Source organism: Littorina saxatilis, linkage group LG6 (assembly GCF_037325665.1).
Source record: "Littorina saxatilis isolate snail1 linkage group LG6, US_GU_Lsax_2.0, whole genome shotgun sequence".
NCBI lineage: Eukaryota > Metazoa > Mollusca > Gastropoda > Littorinimorpha > Littorinidae > Littorina > Littorina saxatilis.
Window position 1 is genome coordinate 38,591,165 of NC_090250.1, and position 23,360 is coordinate 38,614,524.

Below are 23,360 nucleotides of genomic sequence, written 5' to 3' on the forward strand. Positions count from 1 at the left end.
CCACTGTCCATCCCAAGTTCGCAGAATGGGAACAGCACGAAAATGTTCAGTGGTCATATTATGCCATTACCTGAACATATCATGCCGAGTCCCATCCCTGCTCGCAAGCGCCAGATGTAACCGTGTGCCGAAACACTACGATCACCTCGGGAAGCGAAGTGCAATCAAACAGGATTGGAAATGTTGTTATGCAAACCCGAAGGTTTCCATGAACATACAGACAATCGGAAACCACCAGACCCCATCACAAACAGAACTCTACAAACCACAGGTGTTGACTTTAAAGGCCAACAACTCGGGTGCAGAGTCCGCTGTGAAAGGAGCGGTAGCCTAACCTGTCACATATGTGACAGGAGAGTTTGCTGATTATGTGTTAAACATAGGAAAGATCGTCTGCTAGAATCAGAGATAGGTCGCTTCAGATTGCAGCGTCTTGAACTTTGCAAGGTTTGTTGCCTGTTAAAGAACTGGATTTTACACGTAATGTATGTCATGTACAGTAAGCAACAAAAAACACACACACAAAGCCAATGACATCGTCTGTCGACTAGTCACAAAAACAAACCTGGCGAGGTATGCGTGTACTTTATACACGTGGAAGAAACCGGAACCATGCGTCTTTGTTATTGCCGATATCGGCAAACAATGACCAACTTCCGTAGCGTTATCCTTTGATGATCGCAATGGGGATGTGTGAGACCATCCAATCACAGCCCCTGAATTCCCCCACGTGTCAATCAGAATAGCTATATGTATACATATCAGAGGATTTAATTCACTGATGACACAATGTGACATACATTCATATTTTATCCTACATACGTGAGAGAGACACCCGTGAGATAATAATCGTTCAAATCACACGTGTTTATATCATGTAAACGAGGTCATGTCAAGCAAGTCTGGCAAGGACCTGTTTTTCCACTGCTTATGATGCCAAAGTCACCGAGACAAACGTCATTATAGAAACAAAAATTGCGCTCGCTAATTACCCTCGATGAATCTTTAGAACTAACACGTCACGCCACACTGTCAGGGTGACGTTTCTTTGCTTTGACGTAATAGATTGCACGAGGCTTTAGAAGAGATCGAGGTTCCAAAACAAGCATCTTCAATTTAGCTGCCTCGACTGCAGGACATTTTCAGTAAAATACACGTAAGTACAGTATGTAGGATAAACAGAATACTACATGGCTTGCTGTATCGTACCAAATTTACACTCGTTGCTTTTTCAAATAGTGAACAGCTCGCTTTTGCTCGCAGTTCACTATTTAAAAAAAAAACTCGTGTAAATCTGGTACGACACAGCAAGCCATGTAGTATTCTCTCTATATACACACACACATACACCACCACCCTCGTTTCGATTCCCCCTCTATGTTAAAACATTTAGTCAAAACATCATCAGCAGCAGCAACAGCATCATCATCAGCAGCAGCAGCATTCTCATCATCATCATCATCATCATCATCATCATCATCATCATCATCATCATCATCATCAACAAGAACAACACAAACAAAAACAACTACGTCGACGACACACATCAATACATCACCATCAACAAGAACAACATCAACTTGACGTGGGAACAGTATTGAGTATTGCGTATAATAACAGTTCAGCGTTGCGACGGCAGAACTACTTATTTGCTCTTGTCGACACCAACGATACCGGGGATATAGCTCAGTTGGTAGTGCGCTGGATTTGTATTCAGTTGGCCGCTGTCAGCGTGAGTTCGATCCCAGGTTCGGCGGAAATTTATTTCACAGAGTCAACTTTGTGTGCAGACTCTCTTCGGTGTCCGAACCCTCCCCCCGTGTACACTACATTGGGTGTGCACGTTAAAGATCCCACGATTGACAAAAGGGTCTTTCCTGGCAAAATTGCTTAGTCACAGTTAATAATTGTCTACCTATACCCGTGTGGCTTGGAATTATTGGCCGTGAAAGGTAAATATGCGCCGAGATGGCTGCAATCTACTGGTCTTATATAAAATTTCATCTCACACGGCATCATTGCAGAGCGCCTAGAACTGTACCCACGGAATATGCGCGATATAAGCCTCATATTGATATTGAAAATGATGCATGAAGGCAGTCAGAAAAAAGTAAGAGAGAGAGAGAGAGAGAGAGAGAGAGAGAGAGAGAGACAGACAGACAGACAGACAGACAGACAGACAGACAGACAGACAGACAGACAGACAGACAGAGACTGAGAAAGAGAGAGAGAGAGTTTTGGGTTACAAAAGAAAAGCGTAGACATTGGACGAAAAGAAAGAAAATAGGGGAAAGAGTTGAAAGTATACACGTCCACGACGTTGTTCTTCTACTCTTTTCTGTTTTTACATTTAGTCAAGTTTTGATTTGTTGTTGTTTAGGGCGCATGAACAATGGACGAAGGATAGAAAGGATCGCAGCAAGAGAGAAAGGAACAAAAGAGACTCACTTTGCAGTCACTTTACCCACAATTTTGTCATCAGTGGTCACAGCAAAGTCTGGAAACTTGACCTTGACTTCAAACTGTGGCAACTCTGTGGGAGAGTGATACAATACATATGTCATCATTTTTTAGCGGATGATTAACGGGCCATTAAGCGATTTTTTGGCGCAAACGGAGTCTGGAAGTCGGGTTATCAGCCTGTTTGTCCGTATATCTGTCTTAGCTTATATTGGCAATGGTTTTTGCACTCATATATACATATATGGGAATACATATGTAATTATATCACTACATGTGGTACATATTCAACATTTAGAGAAGGAGAAGTTAATATACACGTTACATGAGTACAACAACAAGAAGGAGAAGACGAAGAAGAAGAAGAAGAAGAAGAAGACAGACAAAAATAGTATTACCATATTCTTCCACCTTGAATGTTTTTATTTCATTCACGCCCTGAAAAGAAAGTAAGGAAAATATCAAATGCTGTTTACAATGAAACATGATTTGAAAACACGCACACCTATATGTGTGGATGGTTACCTAAGAGGCGGCACTGGGTGCAGTGCCTTTCTAGTGCACTTGCACTACAACAGCACTGGGTGCAGTACTCGCTCCGGCATCGAAGAATTTTGCACTAAAAAATGCACAAAATTTGACCTATTTCGTCGCCTATAGAGGACGGAAAGAATGTCATTTTGAACATTGTTATGACATTCTTTCCGTCAAAAAAGTCAATTTAACGGTGTTAAATGAAGCGACCATCCACACAATTAGGTTGCCATCCAGAGTTTAAATTGCCATCCACGTGTGGATGGTTGCCTTATGGTGATTTAGGCAACCAAACCTGTGGAAACATGGGTACACACACACACACACACACACACACACACACACACACACACACACACACACACACACACACACACATATATATATATTTAAACACACACGCACGAACGCCCGCTTACCCTCCCCCATTCACACACACACACACACACACACACACACACACACACACACACACACACACACACACACACACACACACACACACACACACACTCGCGCGAAAACACGGATCACAAGCACACATCACACATACATTTGTTCTGACCAGACAGAACACGGTGTTTGTGTGTGTGTGTGTGTGTGTGTGTGTGTTTGTGTGTGTGCTTGTGTGTGTGTGTGTGTGTGCGCGCGTGTCTGTGCGTGCGTGCGTGAAGAATAAGAATAAGAATAAGAATAAGAATAATAATAAGAATATAGTTTATTGTCATGAAACCATTTAGGTTTATAAGACACATACATGTACATAAACAACAACATAAATCATTATGTTTTTTTAAGAAAACAATTGTATACGAACTTCCCCAACATGAATTGTAGATTGTCTTCCAACAACAGTTGACTGGGCATAGTATAAACAGGTATACTTTTATTGACCTGTTTCATTAATTGTTCTCTAAAATGTTTATATTCAATACATGTATCTAGCATATGTAATTCATTTTCTATTACTCCACAACGTTGACATAATCTGTTTTCTTTTGGCGTATTATCATATCGGCCTTTTTCAATCTTCAAGTCATGTGCACTTATTCTAAGTTTACACAATGCCTGTTTGTATTTAAAATCAATATCATTGGTTAAGTATGAAGCAGTTTCATATTCCTTTGTTACAATCCTGTAAAATTCTAATTTGGAAGAACTGTTTACTTTTTCTGTCCAAAATTGCATATATTTTCCTTCTAACTTCTGCAATATAACATGTTTCAATCTTTTTCCACTAAAGGTAAACTGATTTTTCCAAACGTGATCTAATCCTAAAGTGTGTAGTATTTGTTTCACAAACGATATCCATGGGTTGTTATCATGTGCAACATTATACATGTGGTCATATAACATACTTAAGTGAGATGTTTTTGGGCGTTCTAATATGTGTATCCAGTAAGAAATGACCTGACAAATTATCTTTAAGGTAATTGGATATCTTCCTAATTCGCCTAACACTGGCAATACCATAGCCTTTTTATGTACACCAAGAAACTGTCTACAAAACTTCGAATGTAACATTTCATGACTGAATTTATTAGACAGACATTCCTTAAATAAATCGTTGAGATCTAGTTCTTTCTTTCCCTTCAACCTATGTGGGAACCAAATTTCTGCTGCGTATGTTGATATTGGCATAATTAAACTATCATAAAGTTGTGATATAATATCGAAATTAATATCAGTCCTTCTAAATGTTCGACGAAGTGTATGAAGCGCTTTGTTTGCTTGTTTACTCAAATGATCTTGAGCTCTAATAAAATGTCCACGCTTGTGTAAAATTACTCCCAAATATTTATACTCTTCAGCCGTTTCTATAATATCCTCTCCAAAACGAAAGGAAATGTGCACCTTAGGGTTCACTTTAGAAAAAACCACTACTTTCGTTTTAGTTTTATTTATTTTCATTCCCCATTTATTGCAGTATTCATTAAGATGATCAAGTTTCCTTTGTAGTCCTTTCTTTGAAACTGAAAAAACAACTAAATCATCTGCATATAATAAACATGGGATTCGATACGTCGAAAAAGCCTCAATTTTTGGAGAATCATTATCCAGCAAATTTTGAGTAATATCGTTGATGAATATATTAAACAAAGTTGGGCTTAATGTGCTGCCCTGATGCACTCCTTTTTTAATCATAACTTCTCTACTGTATCTATCCTCCGATTTTGCACAAATTGAAGCATTTGTATACATATCTTTGATTATGTTATAGCATTTTCCTTTAATTCCGGTTCGGAATAATTTTGTAAGTAATGCATCGTGCCAAACATTATCAAATGCCTTTTGAAAATCAACAAAACATCCATAGAGTCTACCATTTTTAACATTCAAAGCTTGATCAATAATTTTTTTAATAATAAATATTTGATCCGTTGTTCTGTATTTTTTTCTGAAGCCAGCTTGTTCTTTGATTAATATATTTTCGTTATCTAGATACAAGTTAATTCTTGTGTTTATGATTGTACTAAATATTTTTCCTAATGTACTTGTTAGTGTTATTCCACGATAGTTATTAACATCTAATGGATTACCGTTTTTATACAATGGAATATTTATACCATTCTTCCAATTATCTGGATATATGCCTGTTGAAAATATCATATTGAATATATTTTTGATAATTATCATTGTCTTTGGCAGACTCGTTTTTATCATCTCATTAGTTATTCCATCTTTTCCCGGGGACTTTTTGTTCTTTTGATGCAAACACGCTTCTTTAACTTCTTTATCTGAAATTATTCTATCCATAACTGATGAACCAACATGATAACATTGTCCTATGTTATCTAATTCATCTTTTATTTTTTTTCTTTGTTCCTCTTTTACTTCAATGTCCTTCCCAATAATATTTTCAAGATGAGAAATCCACTTTGAAGTACTTATATGATGTTTATGTGTAATTCGCTCACCCATCGTTTGTAATTCCTTTAAGGTTCTCCATGCTGTAGATGGGTCCTTATTGAGATCGTCATTTAATTTATTTACCAAAATATTTTTGTATTTGCGTTTCTTTTCTTTTATACACCTATTATATATTTTACGTTTGGCAAAATATTTTTCTCGAATATATTGGTTATATGGTTGTCTATTTAATGCATTTAATATTGATTTAATTTCTTTTTTTTGTATGTAACAGTCCATGTCAAACCATTTCTTGTTTTTCTTTTTCTTACGTTTATTTTGTTTATTTTTCTTACTCAGGCTGATATTGGCAACTGAGCTCATTATATCTGTAAATTCATTCACTATCTCATTTACCTTATCCACAGAAGTCGTTGTATTATCTTGAAAGTAGCTGTTCACTTGATTTTCAATTTGAAGAAGTTGGTCTTGTATCCATGGCATTGTAATTGCTTTTTTGAATTTTTCTTCTGATAGATTATCCCACTTATATTCATTTTTTTTACCACTATTCTCATGTGATGTTTTAAAACTTGAATTATCGGGTGAACAATATTTCTTCGTTTTTTTATGAAAGGGAGATGCAACAATATTCAACTCTATTGGACAATGATCTGAATATTGTGAGAGTGGGTGAACTGTCATGCTTAAAATGTCTTGTTTTAATGCTTTAGAACATATGAAATAATCCACCACACTACTACCGTTGTGATTGTAACATGTAAATCGACCATCAAGGTCACCTAGTGTTCTCCCATTCAAAATGTACATATTATTATCAATACATATGGATATCAGTCTTCTTCCAGATTTTTGTACTAATTTATCCATGGAGTTTCTGTTATGAAGATCCTCAAAACTATAGTTGTTTGGAAGGTGATCTGAATGATCATCATCATCGTCATCATCCATTTCAATATAATCAGAAATCCTAGCCGTTCTTGCATTAAAGTCACCACATAAAATAATGTCACCTCTTGTAGCAAGTTCTTCAATATTTTCCTCAAGGCTATCCCAAATCTTCAAACTGTTGTCTCTTCCAAATGAGGATGTCACTGGGGGAATATACACACATCCGATGAATATGTCATTATTGTTAATGCCTCCCATTTTGATCCAAACCATATCAGAATTGCTTCTTGGTAAAATACAAACTTGTTGTCTCAGATGTTCCTTGATAAATACAGAAATCCCTCCTGATGAACTCATTGATTTTTTCCGTTTTGGCCTGGTGTAATGAATACCAGGGGCAAAATTGGGAATGTGGATGTTCTTTACATTTTCTCTATCTTCATGCATTTCTTGTATGCAAATAATATCATATTTATTAAAGTGATTTATGATCTCTTCAACCTCTAATTTGTTTGTCTTTAACCCATCAATGGTTTCTTTACAACCTTTTATATTCCATGACAATATTCTAATCAACTGTTTAAACATTTTCTGTCAAACTTTAAATAGGAAATAACGCACTTTAAAAGCTTGTTTCAATCACTCTCAGAAATATGAATTACGGATTATGATATTCGAGATTTCATCTTCAAGCAAAATAGATGTCTATTTTGACGGTAAAATAAAAACGTCAACCTGTTTCCATGTTTATTTTCTGGATTTTATAGTACATCTGTCTATTACAACTGCCACATGTCATGAATCATTTTCTTCTGTATTGGAATGATTCAATGTATCCATGCTCTGGTTTCTCTTTTCCTCGTGTACCTTCCCTCTCGTACAAAGAGTGGTATGGCTTCCTTCCGTACCTATTGTTCCAGTGATAATGGCGTGGTTGGTGACTTGTATAAACTTTGGATGATTGCTTTTCGTCGTAGTATGGAGCGTGGCTTGACTGACCATAATGATCGTTCTCGTTCTCAAAATAATACCTTTCCTTTGACTGTTTGTGCTCGTTACGTCGGGCGTAGTTGTTCTGGTAATTACGATTGTATTTATTACTGTACCATCGTTCAGAGGAGTACATATTTAATTGTTCATCTTCATAACGTTTGACGTTGTTCTGGTGGCTGCGGTATCCGTTGTGTCTTCTTTCATATTGATCGACATGGTTGGACCTGGTGTGTGGATGGTATCTTGTATGCCCGTTGAATGGCTGCTTATCTTCGAAGTGTGGAGCGTGGCTTTTTTGAGCATGGTATCTGTACTGCTCATTTTTGTAATGTTGAGCGTTGTGATTCTTGTCACTGCGGCTGTACACTTCGTAGTTATGAGCTTCGGTGTTCTGTCTTTTGCGTTTGTACTTCCTGAATGAGGTTTTTCTTCTTGGGATTTTCCAGAGCATCTGTTCCAAGTGTCGTCCAATGTTGGCTGCCATGATTCCTGTTCCTTTCAAATTCGGATGCAATTTGTCAGTTTGAAGATGAATCTCTGGACGCAGCGTATCATGACTGACAAAAGTGATGTTTTCATCTTCATGCATCTCCATGAACAACATGCAGTTGAACATTTCTCCCTTGTGTTTGAGTTCAGCTTGATCGGTTTTCGCTATTTTACTTATGACAATCGGAATGTCTGGCCTCTTTTCTCTTATCTCTTTTACGACTGACTTTATTCCCTCTATCGCTGTTTTGGCGTCCATAGATCTCAAGTCATTTACGCCTGTATGTATGACTACCGCTTTGACTTTTAGATCCCTTGCCTGATGTACGTCCATCTTCACTTCTTTTGTCGTCGCTGTTTTAACTTTCATAACTTGTAGACCGTAACCGTCTCCCAATCTCTTTGGATCCAAGTCCTTCAGAATAGAGTCGTGGAAGATCACCACTGTTGGTCGCTCACATTCTTCGTTGGAATCCGATTCCTCTTCACTACTGCCGGAACTGGATGATTCATCTTCATGTGAAGGGTTGGTGCTGTTGCTTTCCTCGACTTTGTCCACGAGATTTTGTTTGCTTGTAGTGAATTCGTCTGTTTTTGATCTTTTGACATCATCCTTGTCTAATGTGATGGGACGTTCTTTGGGTGTTTTGACAACGGAACTGTACATTTTGGTATTTTTTACCCCGTTTTTGTTCTTTGAAACTGACCTTCTCGGTGTTCCTGCAATCAGGACATTCTCTTCCTCTGGGACTTCTTCACACATGTTGTTTGGAGATGCAAAGGGAGTTTCTTCTACGACTTCGTTTTTTCTTTTTTTGTACGTTGAACTCTCACCTTCAGCTTTTTCGTTTGGTGTACTTAGCGTGTGAATTGTTGTAGGCGCTTTCTGTATCGACAAGTCATCTTTCACTGTGTTATGTGCGCTTTTCTTCTTAATCTTGCCGAAAAAAGATGGAGTCAGGTTTTTCAAAATGTTCATGGAGGAGATCAAGACTGAATCAGTCTCAGAACTCTCCATTTGACTTTGAGACTCAGTTTGCACTTCTGCATCAATCATATGTTTCTCTACATTTTGATTACATTCTCCTCTCTCTTTGTCAGTGCCACCTCTTACAATAGTTTCTGTCAACACAAGCGCCAAGTTCTGTATTGCACTCTCCATGTTGTTCAGGGTTGTCGAGATTGATTGATTGTGCGCCTTGATAATGTTTTTTAGATCGCTGTTCTTCTTTGCATCATCGTACGCATCGACGTCATTTTTGTTGACGTCATCTGGATGTTGTGGCATCTTCTTTTCCGTGTTTCCGTATTCATGTACATGCTCAACAATCACTTCATCGTAAAAGTCGTTCTCACTGCATCTTTCACATGTATATTTTCTCTGAGATTTAGCAAATATACAAATTTGATAAATTGGCAGTTCTGTGCACGTGTAATGAATTTTTCTGGAACATCCGGAACATCTCAGTGTTCTCTCCTCTGAATTTCTTTCTCCACAGATACAATTTTTTTCTTCTTTGTTTCTTTCTTCTTCCATAGTTGCCTCATTTTCCTGCTGTGAAACCTCTTCCTCATCAGGATATTCCTCGAAAATCGTTGGATTGTTGTATCCAGCCATTCTCATTGCTGTTTTCGCCTCTTGCACTGTTCCGTATGATTTGTGTTGGGCTTTTGAGAAGCCCGTAACCTTAAAGTCATGAATGACTCAAGATGAAATGGTTTTAACAACCTTTGAACACATTATTTCCCCCAATTCCTATTTCCTCCAGTGAAAACTGGAATTCCCATCTCCACTGAAACTGGATTCCCGTTTGCACAAGGGCAAACTGGAATTCCAATCTTCACTAACAAATATCCAGTGGAGATGAGAATTCTAGTTTGCCTAGTGCAAACTGGAATTCCAATCTCCACTAGTGCGATTCGGAATCTCACTGAATTCTCATTTCCACTGTGACATAATTATATAAGCTTATCGTATAAAAGTCAGCAGAGACTTTCTTCTGAGATTTGTTAGAATATCTTGAAATGAAAGATAGACTAAAGTATCCCTTCACAGACAGCCTATTGAGAGCATCAGACTCAGGGGGGACCAAGATTTCAAAGCAAAGTCCCTTTGTGGGTGACATATCACAGTACAATCTAGTCCTGAGGAGGCCCATTATTTTAGTACCTAGACCAGACACTACTGTGTCTCATCAGTGGTCAAGTGGTACAGATGGCAAGAGATGTCAGCCCATGATATCCAACTAAGAAGCAAACCACTCTCTGAGTGATAGCTTCTGTTGGTATGGGAGACTACCCTCATCTAACAACCTCAAGAGGACATCTGTGAAGCGGAACACTTTGATTTAAGGCCAAAGTGTGGAATTAATATTTGTTAAGGAAGAATTTTGAAATTTAGTTTCAACCAAGAAATTAGGTTAAAACAAGAGACATTTGAAAAAGCCTAAAGGGAGGTAATGCTCTCTACCAGCCTGCAGATCCAGTAAAGGATACGCGAAGAAGTGAGATGTAATTTTTAAGGAAGTGAAACAGGAATAGCGGTCAACTTTTTTTGCTGCCGTTCAACACAGGACTTTGGTCAAGAAGAAGTCTTCTGGCTGACCTGTCTGGGGACGTGAGCGAGACTTCAGAGTTTGGTGTGGACTTTTTGATTTGTATATATATACATACAGACAGAGAGAGAGAGAGAGAGAGAGAGAGAGAGAGAGAGAGAGAGAGAGAGAGAGAGAGAGAGAGAGAGAGAGGCAGGCAGGCAGACAAACAGACAGATAAACAGACAAACAGAGAGACACTATGAGAGAGAGACAGACAGATAGACAGACAGAGAGACAGACAGGCAGACAGACAGAACAGAGATGTCACTTCTTTAATCTCACATCGACAGTGGCCTGTATTTTCCAGGTGCCAAGAGGAGGATACTTCGACGTCTCCATCTCTCCCTGGAAGACTCCGGAGTCGTCATCACTGCTCACGTTCAGCCAATGAGCGATGCGGTTGTTGTGCGGGTCCTACGAGTAAAAAAGTAAATTTTGTTTTGTGTCAAAGTTGTCGTCTTTACATTTAGTCAAGTTATGACTAAAGTTTTAACGTTGACATGGAATCGAGATGAGGGTGTGGTGTATGTATGTGTGTGTGTGTGTGCGTGTGTGTAGAGCGATTCCGGGGAATGTACTGGACCGATCTTCATGAAACTTCACATGAAACTTCCTGGGTATGATATCCTCAGACCATTTTTTTTCTTTTGTTCGATAAATGTCTTTGATGACGTCATATCCGGCTTTTTGTTAAAGTTGAGGCGGCACTGTCGCATGTCACGCACTCATTTTTCAACCAAATTGGTTGAAATTTTGGTCAAGTAATCTTCGACGAAGCCCGGACTCTGGTATTACATTTCAGCGTGGAGGCTTACATTTTACTTGATGCGTTTGCTCATTAAAATTGTCATTAAAATAGATTTTTTTGCAAACAGATTTATAACTGATTGCATTGTATTCCTCATCTTCTCCTGAATTCAAAAACATATAGATATGTTATGTTTACTCTTAAAAAATATGCTCAGAATGAAAGGAAATAGGTTCAGTAAGTACTATACGGACGCGTGCTTCGCGGCGGCGAGCGTGACCCGTCTCCGTCTTGGTTAGCCGATACTATCTGCATGTAGTCTCGGCGATGATTGGTTTGTGGTGTTGATCTTGACTAAATGTCTTATATCGCTTCACGCGACTTGTTTTTTTCTGCTGTCAGTCCAGATGACCGTGTCAGATTGTCAGCGATAAGCTGGCTGTCATGTCTTGAGACGTGAGCGAGACTTCAAAGTTTGGTGTGGAAGGTAGTGTACAGGCTTGTTCAATTCAAATATATATGTTTATATTCTCTTTCGCTTTGTCGTGTGTAAATACTTCAGCATCTAACACTAGCTCCCTTTACTTTGATCGTGTATGCAAATTAGAATATAAAAACTGAGTTTCTTGTGTTACAGTTCTTTTGAGAACTACGTTAATAGTTATTTTTGATTTACTCTTTCACGTAAACAATAAGTAGCCAATAGTAATTATTAGCAACAATTGATATGAGATGTTTCCCTGCTTTTTACTTTTCTTTTTGGTGCATTTCTGGGTCTTGAAGAAACCTCAATAGTTGAACATTTGGACTTTATACCTAAAATTGTTTATCTCACCAACTTGCATTAACTCAACTCAACTACATGGATGTCATTGATTAAAGTAAGTGAGAGTTATCCGGAAACTGTCTCATTGCACCTGAGAGAATAACAAGCATTGACATTTAACAAGCGACTTTCATCCTAATTCATCATTGAGGATGAAAGTCGCTAGTTCATTTCAATGATTGCTATTCTCTCAGGTGCCAGGAGACAGGTTCCGGATAACTCTCACTTACTCTATTACACATGTCGTGTACATTTAGAACGTTTAGGCAACAACAACAAAAATAGTCTGTTTACGGTATCCCGACCGACCCTATTTTTTCGCGCGACCCTAGACTTTTTTTTGGCATTTGGGGAGAAAAAAAAAGAAAAAAAGTCTGTTTTTTTGCAAAATAACTTAAAAATATGTTTTTTTGGGGAAAAAAAATCCCGACCTACCGACCCTATTTTTTGTGCCTATGTTACCGTAAACAGACTTTTTTTTGTGCCTTAGACCAATTAGAGCGCTTACTTCCCTTTGTTTATCAGATCTCTAAACAGCGCTCTGCCTCATTTGTTTAAGATTCTAACATGGAGATCAGTCAGGGAAGACTGAATACAAATACAACCCCATCCCCCATGCCCGCTTCAATCCCTTTGCTCATCTTTGGCCCGAAGAGTCCTGTTGTTACACAGATTTCCTTACCGTAATCACAATGTCCATCGGCTCGTCCACCACCACCAGATCTGATTGCATTGCCAGAGCGCGGAATTTAACTGGAAAGATAAGGAAAACAATAAATAAATAAATACATAAAAAATTAAGTAAGTAAGTAAGAACGTAAGTAAGTAAGTAAGTAAGTAAGTAAGTAAATGAATAAATAAGTAAATTAACAAACTAATGAATAAATACATAAAATAAAATAAATATAAATAATCAGTAGAACAAAAATTGATGAATAAATAAAACAATATCAAGAAAGAAACAAACAAACAAGTAGATAAATAAATAATTATATAGATAAATAGAAAAATAAATAGATACAAAATAAATACATAAATAGATAAATACATAGATAAACACAAACAGATACATAAATGAATAAATAAATAAATAATTTAAACACATTAGTAAGCAATAATAATCAAAGCAGAACATAATAATATGACAACACAAAAACAAATAAATGTATAAAATGGAATCATAACACAAAACAACAAGTCGCGTAAGGCGAAAATACAACATTTAGTCAAGTAGCTGTCGAACTCACAGAATGAAACTGAACGCAATGCAACGCAGCAAGACCGTATACTCGTAGCATCGTCAGTCCACCGCTCATGGCAAAGGCAGTGAAATTGACAAGAAGAGCGGGGTAGTAGTTGCGCTGAGAAGGATAGCACGCTTTTCTGTACCTCTCTTTGTTTTAACTTTCTGAGCGTGTTTTCAATCCAAACATATCATATCTATATGTTTTTGGAATCAGGAACCGACAAGGAATAAGATGAAAATGTTTTTAAATTGATTTCGAAAATTTAATTTTGATCATAATTTTTATATTTTTAATTTTCAGAGCTTGTTTTTAATCCAAATATAACATATTTATATGTTTTTGGAATCAGAACATGATGGAGAATAAGATGAACGTAAATTTGGATCGTTTTATAAAAAATGGTTTTTTTTACGATTTTCAGATTTTTAATGACCAAAGTCATTAATTAATTTTTAAGCCACCAAGCTGAAATGCAATACCGAAGTCCGGGCTTCGTCGGAGATTACTTGACCAAAATGTCAACCAATTTGGTTGAAAAATGAGAGCGTGACAGTGCCGCCTCAACTTTCACGAAAAGCCGGATATGACGTCATCAAAGACATTTATCAAAAAAATGAAAAAAAAACGTATGAGGATATCATACCCAGGAACTCTCATGTCAAATTTCATAAAGATCGGTCCAGTAGTTTAGTCTGAATCGCTCTACACACACACACACACACAGACACACACACAATCATACACCACGACCCTCGTTTCGATTCCCCCTCGATGTTAAAATATTTAGTCAAAACTTGACTAAATATAAAAACGAAACCAAAAGATTTAAACATTACAATATGTTCACAAACACTGGTAGCGATACTAACGGCAAAGAGACAGACGGATTGACTTACATACAGACAGATGGGTTGACACCAAGACAGACAGACAGACAGACAGACATACAGTCAGTCCATGCGGAGAAACAAAACAAAATGCAGAACACATCATCCAGGGCCGCAGGAACCTTTGACAGCTGACCTAAGAGATCTGACCAAGCCCCAACACCCTTGAGGACAAACCCCACGGATCTCTGGACGAATTACAAAAGATGACCAGCTTCTACTTGAGAACCAATCTCCAAGTGTGGCAGGCAAACGAGAAGAAGGAGACAAAGAAGACAGACGGTTAGATAAACAGATACATAAAGTGACAATAATCAGGGATCGCGTTTACGCACGATTTTTGCGTATTTGACGCATTTTAAAAGTCGCTGACGCGTTTTTTTCGCCGCGCCGCGTAAGCCATACGCAAAAATATTGTAACTTTTTCTTGTCTTCACGCAGCGCTTTTGCTCTGACTTGATAATCACCCGATCCTGAAACTGACTATAGGGCTCGAGAAGTGACGACACACATGAAATCTGCGCGTCAAAACTAAAGTCCCTTTCTTTTTGCATACGGCGAGTTTTCCTGTCGAACTCCGCGCACGCCTGTCGAATAACACCCCTGCTGTCTCCAACCTTCGGGCCTTGCGAGTTTGTTTCCCGCTCTAATACGACTAGACACACTTTCCGCCTTTTGGAAGCGCGAGATGGGAGAGCAGCTAATGTCTGTTTCATTATCCGACAAGACATTATCTGGTAATACCCTCGTTACGTTCGTTTGCGATACTTCGATGCAAAAAGAAACGGACTTACCTAAGGAGTGTCTTTAAGTCTTTCGTGCGTGTTTTGTTTGTGTCTGTACGTGTTTTTGTAGTACGCAAAAATATTGGTCCTGACGCGTTTTTTTTCGTTTCGTTGCGTATGACTTACGCGTTTTTTAAAAAGCTAGCGCGATCCCTGAATAATAAAATGAGGAGAAAACAGACAATGGCAATGAACCATCATAAGCATCGAACAGACAACAACCAACCAACCAACCAACCAACCAACCAAAAAACCAACTACCCAACTAACCAACCAACCAACCAACAAACCAAACAAACAAACAAACAATCTGATATATCTGTGCAGGCAGATAAGCCTTAGCAAGTCAATGCTGGACAGAAAGGAAGAAACAAATTAAAACAAGAAAGAAAGGAACAAATCAACAAACAAACAAACAAACAAACAAACAAACAAACCTGTCTGTCCAGGTAGATATGTCGATTTGTCCGTCTGGATGAAGACCGACAGACGTTTGCTGTTGGATCTGTACACTCTCTCAAACCCGTCAAACTCTTCACCCCCAAACGCTCGAGCACGGATATACATTGTGGAATAGGTTGTTATGCCACTGTCAATCTAAAAATGAAATGAATTGTGTCACCTCATCAATGAAATCAAATTGCAAATGTTAAAACATACTGAAAAAGTATAATTATCTGATGTTTTTGCTTCTGTCTTTGAAAACACAAACACATTTAATCAATGTGTTGGCCAAAAACTAAAGGATCAACACTGAAAAACCAGTCATCATGAAGACCATAATATGTAGAAAGGCTATTGCCATAACCCGAAGACCGAGACTGGTCACGCTCATCTTCGCGAAGCGTACGAATGTAGTGCCTATTACTAACCTGTGTTCTTTAATTGTGAGCACATTTTCGTGGTAAATATGACATATCTATATTATTTGGATTCGGGAAATGATACGGAATACAAAGAATGCAATCATTGCTTAATCTATTACTAAACTTTGGATTCTAATTATAATTTTAATGAACAAACTCATTACCGTACATGTAATTATTCGTTAAGTTTTCAAGCTGAAATTCAATCTCAAAGGCCGGACTTAGACAAACATTGCTTGACCACAACTACAATCAAATTGAAAAGTGAAATCCTCACAGTGCCGCCTCACCTTTAAAAAAAAAAAGTCGGATATGACGAGACACACACACACACACACACACACACACACACACACACACACACACACACACACACACACACACACACACACACACACACACACACACACACACACGCGCGCGCGCGCGCACGCATCTACGTACACCACGCTCCTCTCGAATCCAACTTTATCTGAAAAAAGGTAAGTCCAAACTTGACCAAATGTAAAAAGAGTGAAAAAAGGTGTGGATGCTAACCTCAAACTGTACCGTCTGCACCTTATCTGGAAAAAATGTATCATATTGAGAAATTGACTTCTTAAATTGACCACAACTTTGATCAAAAAACGGGAGACAAAAAATTATTAAAACGTATAATGTAATTTGGTATAAGTGGATGCGTTCGTGTTCGTTGCATATTGTTGGGTTTCGATGCCTTAACTTTATCAAGGTTTGCGCCAGGTTTTCTGTTGTTAAAAATGCATTAAAACTTAACACACCAAAAATGACCCCTTTTATGTGGAGCTGACTACTTCTTCAATAATCACTGGAAATAGGAATGAAGATTAACACACTAAGTGCAAACTGCATTTTTCATCCACATGGGATATTGTTGATGTAAAGCACATTACTGAAGAACACAGTGGAAGACTAGACAGCACACCTGGTAATCTTGCTGACTTTATTAAAGTCAACATTTAAAGTTATGTGCTTAATTCTAGCTGAAGGGTACCTGTCTCTTCATGTAGCTACTGCGGACTTTTCAACTTTAACGCATACCAAACCGGCACGGTTGGCCTAGTGGTAAGGCGTCCGCCCCGTGATCGGGAGGTCGTGGGTTCGAACCCCGGCCGGGTCATACCTAAGACTTTAAAATTGGCAATCTAGTGGCTGCTCCGCCTGGCGTCTGGCATTATGGGGTTAGTGCTAGGACTGGTTGGTCCGGTGTCAGAATAATGTGACTGGGTGAGACATGAAGCCTGTGCTGCGACTTCTGTCTTGTGTGTGGCGCACGTTATATGTCAAAGCAGCACCGCCCTGATATGGCCCTTCGTGGTCGGCTGGGCGTTAAGCAAACAAACAAACAAAAAACAAATTGCGCGTAAAAGACTGGTGGCTGAGACGACCGTTCACACGGGAGGGAATTGATATTCAAAGGTTTAAATTACCAGTTGCCTGAAGAGTGAAGTTCTGTCCATCCTGTAGATCTCTTCCGCTGTAGTCCATGAGATCCAGAATCAGAGTGAAGGGCCCTGTAGCGTGAGGGGCGTGCACGCTAACCGCTAGGGGCGCTCCGAATCGGATCCTCTTGGAGAAACTCACCCAGTAGGTCATATTCAGGGACGGGACGGCCGTGGTAGTGGTTGACGGTGTAGTCGTAGTAAGCCCCGAATCATCTTGTATATCAGGTCGGCCCCTAATATGGAACACATTTTGTTTCGTGCTAATAACTAGAATATGTCCTTGCGATGAAGTTTAATGTTGTGCTTGGTAGTTGTTCTCACCTTAGTTCACTGTTAGACCCAATGAGAGCGACTAAACTTTGATAGACATTCAGCGCAAAATAAATTCATATAAATGGGCGCCTAATATCAACCTTCTTCTTCTTCTGCGTTCGTGGGCTGAAACTCCCACGTTCACTCGTGTTTTTGCACGAGTGGAATTTTACGTGTATGACCGTTTTTCTTAATACCAACCAGTGAAGAGGCCATCTAAACCATTGTAAAAAGCCCATTATACTTCAACGTAATATAAAATAATTCAATGTATGAGTCAGCTTGATTCAAACATGCATCATATTTATTAGTTTCTGTTCGACAATAACCTTATTTGAAGCACAACAAGAAACTAAAACAAGTCGCGTAAGGCGAAATTACCACATTTAGTCAAGCTGTGGAACTCACAGAATGAAACTGAACGCACTGCATTTTTTCACAATGACCGTAATCCGCCGCTTGTGCAAAACGGAGTGAAACTGACGAGCCTGTTCAGCGCGGTAGTGGTTTCGCTGTGCTGCATAGCACGCTTTTCTGTACCTCTCTTCGTTTTAACTTTCTGAGCGTGTTTTTAATCCAAACATATAAAATCTAAATGTTTTTGGAATCAGGAACGGACAAGGAATAAGATGAAATTGTTTTTAAATCGATTTCGGAAATTTAATTTTGATCATAATTTTTATATTTTTAATTTTCAGAGCTTGTTTTTAATCCAAATATAACATATTTATATGTTTTTGGAATCAGGAAACGATGTTGAATAAGATGAACGTAAATTTGGATCGTTTTATATTTAAAAAAATTATTACAATTTTCAGATTTTTAATGACCAAAGTCATTAACTAAGTTTTAAGCCACCAAGCTGAAATGCAATACCGAAGTCCGGCCTTCGTCGAAGATTGCTTTACAAAAATTTCAATCAATTTGATTGAAAAATGAGGGTGTGACAGTGCCGCCTCAACTTTTACAAAAAGCCGGATATGACGTCATCAAAAGTATTTATCGAAAAAATGGAAAAAAAATCCGGGGATATCATTCCCGGAAACTCTCATGTCAAATTTCATAAAGATCGGTGCAGTATTTTGGTCTGAATCGCTCTACACACACACACACGCACAGACAGACAGACAGACACACACACATACACCACGACCCTCGTCTCGATTCCCCCTCTATGTTAAAACATTTAGTCAAAACTTGACTAAATGTAAAAAACGTATCTAAATCAGAGAGAAAATAAATGAAATTATCAACTTTTACCTAAAGAAGACTGTTTGACATATCGTTGTGAAAGCTTGACTGCTAGTTATATGTCATTTCTAGCAAACTTCTTAATTATTATGTATGACTGAAACCAGTCTTTTAGTTTTCTTTCTCATCCTACTCCGCCTTCTTGTTATCTTCTTCGTCGACGTTACCGTTATCGTTGTGGTCGTCATCATCATCATCATCATCATCATCATCATCACCATCATCATCATCATCATCATCATCATCATCATCATCATCATCGTCATCGTCGTCGTCGTCGTCGTCGGCGTCATCATCAACATCATCATCATCATCATCATCATCGTCATCACCATCATCGTCATCGTCGTCGGCATCATCATCATCATCATCATCATCATCATCATCATCATCATCATCATCATCGTCGTAGTCGTCGTCATCATCATCATCACCATCGTCATCATCGTCGTCGTCGTCGTTATCGTCATCGTCACAATCACTATCACCATCGTCATCATCATCATCATCGTCGTCGTCGTCGTCATCATCATCATCATCATCATCATCATCATCATCATCATCATCATCGTCGTCGTCGTCGTCGTCAGCAGCAGCAACAGCATCATCATCATCATCATCATCATCATCATCATCATCATCATCATCATCATCATCATCATCGTCGTCGTCGTCGTCATCATCATCATCGTCGTCGTCATCATTATCGTCATCGTCGTCGTCGTCGTCAAACTTAAGAACTCACGTAGTTGAAGCCACAGCACCTAGAACCACAAGACTGCAGCAGACAAGCCAAGTCCACATGCTGGTTACCATGCTGACTGACTACCCCAGACTTCTACTGGTTTCTGTGTAGTGTCAAGACTCTCTTCCACTACCTGTGTAGGACAATGAGCGAAGTGCAGATGAGTGTGACTTCAGGATACAGCACATTCATGGACATGTCATATGATTGTGTACGACTTCGCGGACGAGGAGATTATGTTCATGAAAACTAAAAAGAGTGTCTGTTCCGGTTTCTGCAGTACGTATACTATATCAATTCTCAGAGGGATTCGTTATTGATCTTTAAAACACAAGCGCTGTGTCTTGCTGGTACGCGGACAATACTAGTTTTAACAAAAAAGATTAATACACGAATACATTAGGCGAAAAATAAATACGTGAATACATACATAAATTGGTACGTACACAGCAAGCGTGCGGTTTGCTGTACGCAGGCCTGCCCTTGGAAACATGTTTCCAAATGCAGTTATACATTCTAAATGTACATGAAGATACAGGCACAAATTAACTTAGCTATAACTAAAACGGTTATCAATGTTAATGAGAGAAATTCAAATGCATCTCAAAACAGTTTACTTACGTCGGGAACTTAAAGTGAACTCACCAATGTGCACTGGCACGTACGGAGCAAAACCTATAATACCAAGTCTACAGTCTGTTTGTCACTTTATATCTACCAGAACAAGCGTCACGGAAAGCAATAAATGCAAACGTACGTGGTTTTTGGTCCAAAAATACACAACTGTTCCCCATTCGAAAGCCAACTGTGCATATTAATGTTCTGTTATAAAGCATATTTGATGAAAAACAACTTTATATTTTCCCACTTAAGCGAACTGCGAATAAATCCCATATCTATTTTGAAGTCAAAAGCGGCTTCGAATATTGTACAATTTAACAGTGGTTTTTGGGGGGGTTATTGTCACATAAATTATACCTTTCGTTTCCTAGCACTTAAAGTGACGAGTTTTATGAGGAACCAAATAAACTCTCGTCTGTCAAAAGAAACAGCAGTATTTTATTGTCGCAATTTCTGCTCTTACCTTATTGATAGAACATTAAAAGCATGTAACATCTGGAAGAAGGGAACGCACCTCTTTCGACTGAAATACAATTTTTGCAGGCTATATTTTGGGTTCAAGTATTTGAGGGAAAAACAACATTCTTGGCAAATGATTATTTTTCTTCTTTTCAGAAAACAATATACATGTATTAACGAGCAATAACAGTAAACAGAACCAAAAAAACCCATAACAAACATTAGTCACATTGATTTTATAAAACATAATTATGTGTATTAACTAAAACTGAAGAAAAACTAAACTTCTGCAATAACTCATCAGATCTTTGAGTACAGACACATGTCTGGCTGGGTATTCCTTTGCCAATTTTCTTCCCGCGCAAACGGTCACATCCGTCCAACCTTGGACATGGAGCAGGAGCATGTATCCACTTTGACACAGAGTATAATTACACTGGCTGAGTTGCCATTGGTGGACGTTTTTATGATTGAAAAAACAACAACTTCAAAGTATCATTTTTTGTTGGAAATTAAGAATAAAAGTTGATGAGGAGGATTCGTAGTATCTTGTGGTAATGGGGAACAGCGCAAATCTTTATCGTTTTTGTTCTACCCTCTTAAATGTGTGAGTGGCTTGACAAAAAATAAGCCTGACTGATGCACTACACTGACCTTTTTAGCCAGTCAGATGAACCGTCCGTGTGCACGTTTCTTCCACATGCCTGTTTTGGTTTGCATCACATTCCTCGGTCATGTTTTGTACTTTGAGCGTAACAACTTTAAGAAGCACCATAGTCCAAACGAATATATTTAAATCTGTCGTTGAGCGAGGGGCTCAGGTATAAATTTGGTGGATGTTCTATTGATTTGAGAAAATTAACGTGTACAGAGCCCAAACCGCTTTTTAACACAATATCTACTAATCGTCCTCAACCATTTTTCTTTTTTGACGCTAAGTTGCTTCGATTTGCTTTCTAACTAATTTTAAAACAATTAAAAAAGAACGTTCACTACAGGCCCCCCAACCGGGCTATACATTCTACTATGCAGGTCCCTTTTTAAAAGAAACTGATCATGAATTTACATATTTCTATTTTTAGAATTTTGTTCGAAAGGTAAACAAATGTGGTACATTTTTAGCCGAATTAATTTCTCTGGTTGACATTAGTATCCGGAATTAAATTATTTCAGGGAAAAAAATCCTCTTTCTGCAAAAAAAACGGAACGAAAACAATGCATTTCTTCTTCAATTTCTTCTTCTGCGTTCATGGGCTGAAACTCTCACGTACACTAGTGTTTTGCTTTTTTCACGAGTGGGTTTTTAATTTTTACCCCGCCATTTAGGCAGCCGATTTCCGAGGATATATTATGATTATTATGTTGATGTTTCTACAACCCACCGAACTCTGACATTGATTACAGGATCTTTTCCGTGCGAACTTGGTTTTGTGCTTGCGTGTACACACAAAAGGGGTAAGGCAGCTAGATCTGCACATAAGTTTATGTTGAAAATCGGAAAATATCTCCAACCTTAACCCACAATGCGAAGCCAGAATCAGACACTCAGCCTTCCGCTTGGGAGTCCGGTGTAACACGAAATTTTTACTCCACGAAAAATTTACTCCGGAGTAAATATTTCGTACGAAATTCTTACTCCGAGTACACTTTTCGTGCGAGAAAAGAACTCCCCAAGACACGAAAAAATTACTCCCTCCACGAAATTTTTACTCCCCATTTTTTTACTTCCAGTAAAAATCTCGTACGCAAAAATGGGATGCGGGCGAAGGGATAATGCCAATAAGTGATCTCGCGCACACGAATGTCGCGCTACCCTCCCTCCACCCCTTCCACCACCAAGACTAACAGGGGACAAGGGAGTAAAAATTTCGTACACCTGGCATGGGAAGTTAAATTGCTCGTGTTGGGGTGAAGTAATTTATTCGTTAGGGGAGTAACATTTTTGTACGAAATGTTTACTCGGAACTCACCTGTCTTGAGGAGTCATTTTCTCTTGAAATGGGGGAGTGCTTTTTTCGTAAAGGGAGTAACTTTTTCGTACGAAATGTTTACTCCGGAGTAAAAATCTCGTGGGAGTAATTTTCTCGTGTTATACCGGCGTCTTATCCACTGGGCCATTGCGCCTGTCAAAAAATAAAAATAAAAAACAATCAAACACGCAGTTGCATTTCAGTGTTAATCAAAGGCTGATTGTCGTTTTTATGGGTCAGTTGATTGTAGCTCTTATTTCTTCATTTGTTGATATTGCAGGCGCAGTGCTTTACGTGCGACATTTACTTTGATGAATTCGTTAAATGTGTCTCCAGAATGCCTGA

At 38.5% G+C, this 23,360-nt stretch overlaps 1 protein-coding gene across 1 annotated transcript in view; it reads right to left on the bottom strand.

Moving 5' to 3' along the window:
* Positions 1 to 20,104, bottom strand: part of LOC138969170 (CD109 antigen-like) — a 62,643-nt gene extending 42,539 nt beyond the window's left edge. The window contains exons 1-8 of the mRNA XM_070341898.1: positions 19,966 to 20,104; positions 17,643 to 17,890; positions 16,732 to 16,757; positions 15,766 to 15,925; positions 13,092 to 13,162; positions 11,118 to 11,249; positions 2,859 to 2,898; positions 2,449 to 2,533 (exon numbers count right to left, since the gene is read on the bottom strand). Of these exons, the coding sequence (XP_070197999.1) occupies positions 2,449 to 2,533; positions 2,859 to 2,898; positions 11,118 to 11,249; positions 13,092 to 13,162; positions 15,766 to 15,925; positions 16,732 to 16,757; positions 17,643 to 17,890; positions 19,966 to 20,036 (833 nt within the window). The 5' untranslated portion in view covers positions 20,037 to 20,104. The remainder of the gene's footprint in view (positions 1 to 2,448; positions 2,534 to 2,858; positions 2,899 to 11,117; positions 11,250 to 13,091; positions 13,163 to 15,765; positions 15,926 to 16,731; positions 16,758 to 17,642; positions 17,891 to 19,965) is intronic.
* Between the last annotated feature and the right edge of the window lie 3,256 nt (positions 20,105 to 23,360).